At 33.9% G+C, this 5,677-nt stretch overlaps 1 protein-coding gene across 3 annotated transcripts; it reads left to right on the top strand.

Moving 5' to 3' along the window:
- LOC130641474 (calcium homeostasis modulator protein 6-like) lies at positions 1-5,288 on the top strand. Of its 3 annotated transcripts, none has more exons than XM_057448283.1 (5): positions 3-83; positions 472-533; positions 2,902-2,965; positions 3,055-3,628; positions 4,724-5,288. In XM_057448283.1, the coding sequence occupies exons 3-5, from the start codon at positions 2,945-2,947 to the stop codon at positions 5,110-5,112; spliced, it is 984 nt and encodes a 327-aa protein (XP_057304266.1). In that variant the 5' UTR covers positions 3-83; positions 472-533; positions 2,902-2,944; the 3' UTR covers positions 5,113-5,288. The 3 variants fall into 3 exon arrangements, with proteins under 3 accessions (XP_057304268.1, XP_057304266.1, XP_057304267.1); XM_057448284.1 differs by lacking the exon at positions 3-83 and adding an exon at positions 124-262; XM_057448285.1 differs by lacking the exon at positions 472-533 and having other exon boundaries at positions 1-83.
- Positions 5,289-5,677: the final 389 nt, after the last annotated feature.

Here is a 5,677-nt window from a genome sequence, read left to right as displayed (position 1 = left end):
TCATTATTCCCGCCTTTCGAATATAACACAGCAAACTGTTAGATGCAAAGTTTATCCGTAAAATTTTGCAGAGATGCGCTTTGGTTGGTGTTTTTTTGATGAAGTCTAAATTGGATTGGAAATACTTAATTTCGATTGAATATATTTAATACTTAATTCTGATTACATGCAACTTGTTTCGTGAAATTTAGGTCATATTTGATAACAGATTCATCTTACTTGCTTTTCTTTTTATATTAGAATATCAGGCTGTGATTTCAAGGTAAAAACAATAGGTCTGTTGTTTAAGGCATCAGGGTCGAAAGGAGGAAGGTAATAGCCCCCATCAACCCTGCTGTCGAAAGGTTTTATGTGCTTATTTTTTACCCTTTTTCTGCCTCAAATTCTCTTGTTTGTGTTTTTTTTTTAAAAAAAAAACTGCAAAGTGAGATGTTCCTACAAAAATAGGGAAATATTTTGGTCAGATTACAGGTGTCGAGGAAGATTTTAAGATTTGAACAAATAGATGGCGTTACAGTGATATAAATATATTAGTAAGTTAGATTCGCGTTGTTTTGTCCTTAATCTATGAAAAGAAATGGCTGAGTACGTTCTAAATATGTTCCTAATTTTTGGTAACTTTAAAGTTATGAAACATTTGATTTGTACACAAATATATAATTTCGGACGTAAGAAATAATTCATGACAACTCGTTTCTGCCATTAGTTTGGTCAATCGCTCTAGGCCAGGCTTCCTGGAGACTTCCTGGTTTGGAAAACGTCTTTACGTTTGATTGGCTACATGTTAAAAAGAATATATCGTGACATTTTTAGCCATGTAAATCTTAGACAAACTAATTTCTAGATTTTGGCTACCGGACGCACGGAAGACGTCTATCTAGCTAACTGTTTTTTATTTATTTTTTTCCTATTTTTTTATTATTATTTGGTATCAGTGCATTTTTATGCTAACCATCTTCATTACTTCTTCCCTACTTTTGGGTTGGTTATACAAACCCAAAATATGGAGGTAATCAGACACAAATTTTGTTGTCTGTAAACTAGCACAAAGTCTTCTGATAATGCTGGTGTTTCTTATTCTTTATTGTAACTCGTTAGGTATAGCTAGCGACACCTTTTTATTGAATTTCCGCGCCCGAAGGCGTAGGAAATTCTTTAAAACCGTCGTTTTTTTCTTTCGGAGCATTTTTTGAGAAAAAATCGACTCTGGGATTTCACGTTCTTCTGAGAGGAGGATAGTATTGGTATAACCGACTAATTAACTAACCCTGTCCCAAATGGTCAAATGTAACGTCACAGATTTAAACTTCGTACCCAAGCTCCCAAGTACTGGAAAGTCATCTAAATGACGTTTCAGGCCGAAATTGGTATTTGTTTTCGACAAAATTTGGCACAGTTAACAAAAAAAGTATGCTGAACATAATGGTGACATCATAATTTTGATTTTTGTCACCTAAATGTCATTTTAGACCAAAATTGGTCCAATAATTAAAACTACTTTATTTTCAACAAAATTTGGCACAGTTAACAAAAAAAGTATGCTGAACATAATGGTGACATCATAATTTTGATTTTTGTCACCTAAATGTCATTTTAGACCAAAATTGGTCCAATAATTAAAACTACTTTATTTTCAACAAAATTTGGCACAGTTAACAAATGAAGTATGCTGAACATGATGGTGACATCAAAATTTTGATTTTTGTCACCTAAATGCCATTTTAGGCCAAAATTGGTCCAAAAATTAAAACCACTTCAATTTCGACCAATTTGGCACAGTTAACAAATAAAGTATGCTGTGTGCTTTATCTTCAGAGCTTCATGCACCAAACCTCTCCGAATGTTTGGCACGTAGCAGGTTGTCATTAAATATTTTGGTAGCGAGCGGAAATTCTTAGAGCCCCCAGGGCTTCTTGTAACCTGTTAAAAACATATTCAATATTTTGTGTGGATACTACGATCAGCAATACATGAGCTAATGGGATAATTGCATCGTAGCAATCATAGGCAGCAGTTGTATGTGGTATTAGTAACATTTCTCAATTTTGTGAAAACTAATTCTGCAAGGTAAACGATAGCCCGAACCTTTTCTTAATTGAACTAAAATTAAATAAATTGATTTTTAGAAAACGGCATGTACTAAAAGGCGCTCTATTGGATGTGGGACAAAAAAAGTACCTGCTGTGCGTCATAACATCGTTTCGACAGCTTCATAGCTGCCCCCACTATCTTGTTAGTTCTAGAACGTCTTAAGAAACTTTAAATGAGACTAATACCATTTTCAGTCTCAGATTTACATGTTGAGGCTTAGTTCGTCTGACATTTGTATGAGAAATTTCTCTCTCTAAGGGGATCATGAAAATGCTTTTAGTTTAATTTACTCTGGAGGAACATGTCTCTGTTTTAACCATGACATTGAAAGGAAGAAAGAATCTTTCAAATTTTTTTTCCCAAATGTCTACATATTAATTAACTATCCTTGTTAAACAAATCAGAAAAATAGCCCTACCCAGTTTCAAAGTGTTATTATAGAAGCATAGCTGATATTTTGTCATTACAAAGGGTGATCTTTCTATACATATGATTCATATATACATCTCTAAATCGATGTATATATTTGCTCTTATATGAATATATACTATTTTTTTTTGTATCTTTGTCAAACACACTTGTTTTGTAACATAATTAAAATGTTTTGTTTATCCTTTTCTCAAATAACTATCCAAGTTTAATTGTATCAGTGGTAAATGTTGAAATAATTTTTACAACAAGATTTGTAACTGGTTATTAACTCGTTTGAACAACACCGCGTGTGGGAGACAACACGGAACTTTGTATTGACAACAGCGTTTAAATCACAACGTTGTAAGAATCGGTTTATTTTTTATTTATTTTTTTTAGGATAAAAGTTTTCGTGGAATAGTTCTTCTGGTAGAAAGAAACCATGCCGTATTTTTTTGCTCAGGTAAGGTACAAGAAATGTAATGGTTTTAGAAGCAAATACCGTGATAAACGGTGATAAACGCGTTCTCATTTTTCATCTCCTATTTTTAGTTTGCATCAGTAATAAAGGATGCAGTAGACGGTCAAGATGGTAAACTTGCCAAACGATACACGATAGAGACACTGGTGTTCATAGCAGTAGCATCGTTGCAGTATTCATATCAACGCATCGCTTTTCACTGTCCACATAAGCACCATCTTGAATTTTCATTATTTGTATTATTCTCTCCAGCAACTCTGTTTTACTGCATCGCAGTATTGATGGAAAAAGAATTGAACGAACAAATTACTGGCATCTTTCGTGGTGGTTGTACACATGGGTCAAGAAAGAGGAAGTTAATAAGACACAAGTGGAAATCACTAGCTTATAGTATCCTCGCTAAATACTTTCGTTGTTCTGTTGCTGCATTCACCTGGATAGTGTTAACCTTGCTCAGGAAACAAATTTTGATCTGCGCAATTATTGGTCCGGAAGAAACTTCAGTCAAAAGTAAATTGAACATAACGTATCATAAACTTGTTGTGAAAACAGGTGCCCAATCACAAATTTATGGAATTACCTGTTTGGTTATTCCTGTTTTGATAGCTACAGTGTTTACCACGCTTCGTAAATGCTTTAAAAATCGTGAGTAGTTTTGCAGTAGCCATGTTTATTTTTTTTTCATTCTTTTTATCCCTTTAGCCTATTTTATGGTGACTCTTACTTGCTCACAGATCTTTTAAACGCTATGGTAAAAAAAATTTTTTCTCATACTTTCTGCAGGTCGACCCCAACTTTTCGTTCTTTCTTCCCCATCTCGCCGATAATAACAAAAGTTTTAGCAACAAACATTAGTTAGATGCTTCATTATCTTCACCCAAAATTCTCTCCTTGTCTAACGCTATAATAATATTAACTCAGCACTGTTATTTTAAAAAAAACCTCTTTTACACTATCCAACTAGCCATATTTTGTGATATCTCATTTTCGTATCTCCTGCTGCTCCTTGAAATAGACACAAAAACTTTGTTTCTTCGTTAATTGAATCTTAAATTGCAGAACAAAACAGTCAATTTACGTCCTGATTTTAGAGACTCATTAATTCCATCATTTTTATCAATTAAAATTGTCATAAAATCCACATAGACAATGCCAACTTTGTCTTTTGTGGACCCTGAGCCGTTATTACGGAGTGGCCAACTTTATCAACAAGGCAAAATGCCCTGGGATCGAGGTTGAGACAATGTCTTACTCATTAATAAATTTCATCAAATTAAACATTAAAACTCCTTTTCTATTAGAACTAGTCAGGCTCTATTTTCTTCACATATTCAGTCTAAAATTGCTCTTATTTTATTTTATATTTTTACTATATTCTTTTATAAGGTTTTAGGTGTATTACAATTTTTTGTGTCTCAAAATCTAAGTATACCACAGAGGTTTTAGCAAATCGCAACGATTGTTCCAGTGAAATTTCTGCCTTAAACTATATCTCCTCATTATTTAAGCAAACGTGTAACCCTGCCCCTCGCCCTTGGTTGTTAATTTTTGTTTTTTCTTTTCCCTTTCCCTCAGCTAATTACAAAGTCTGGAGAAGAGAATCAAGAATGATGTCCCAATTTGTCTAATTATTACTTTTTAATATACACCCCCATCCCGATTTATTCCCAGCCCTTCTACCCTTTCCCCTCCCGTAATCCAGAGTAAATCAGCAAAAAAATAATCCATTCTTACTTTCAGCTATTGACAAACTACCTTGTCTGGAAACGTACACGACTTACGAAGCAAAACAAGCTCAACAAGAATTTGTACAACTTATGAAGAACGCAGCTGAAGAAAACGCTCAAAGAAAAGTAGAAATGATTATGGAGGCTGTACGAAATGAGAAAGGGTGCGGCGAGGATGATGACATGACATATGGTGTCATCATGGAAACACGGAAACGGTTGATGCAGGTCTATCCTATATTGAAAGATAAATCTGATCTTTTCATCCAGAGAAATATTGAAAAAGCTTGGCAGGAAGAGATTGAGGTTTTCAACAATGTTGTACAGCATGAAAAAGAATGTAAATCCAAGCCTTTAGACAACGAATATCCACTGAGCGTAATAAAGCCAAAAACTGTGTGAACAGTTGTAATTTAAGAAATACTTTTTTCGCTTCTTTTTTTTCATGAGTATTTGTATCTGTTATTGTTTATAAGGCATCATTAATGTTCATCAAAAACTTATGTAAAGCTTCAGCGATAATTTGGTACTTAGCTCTTTTTGTTACGTAATAAAGAATCTTATTTATAGTTTGGATAGCTAAAAAATAAATTTATCTTCCAATCAGGAGATCGAGTCCGTCAGAATTTCCGCAATTTCCGTCAAGTTTTTTTTTATATTTTTCTTTACATCCTGGCACATCAAACATAAACAAAAGCTCTGGTTGTTGGTTTCATGATTTAAATGTTACGTAAAGCGCGGGTTGATGGTATTCGAGTTGTTAAAAGTTATGGGTGTTAAAGCTTGGTACACATTGTTTTTTGTTTGGAACTTTAAATTTAAAATCTTTGTAAAACATGTTGCCGGTGCCCTTTGAAGTGCAAAACCCTGCGTAAATGCGCGCTATTTCAAAGAAAAGCTTGGTCCCGTCAGCAATTGCGGTACCGCTAACAAAAACCTTTTCCGCTATCTTGAGCTTGTAAATGAT

Source organism: Hydractinia symbiolongicarpus, chromosome 4 (assembly GCF_029227915.1).
Source record: "Hydractinia symbiolongicarpus strain clone_291-10 chromosome 4, HSymV2.1, whole genome shotgun sequence".
NCBI lineage: Eukaryota > Metazoa > Cnidaria > Hydrozoa > Anthoathecata > Hydractiniidae > Hydractinia > Hydractinia symbiolongicarpus.
This window is presented reverse-complemented; position numbering and strand designations above follow the sequence as displayed.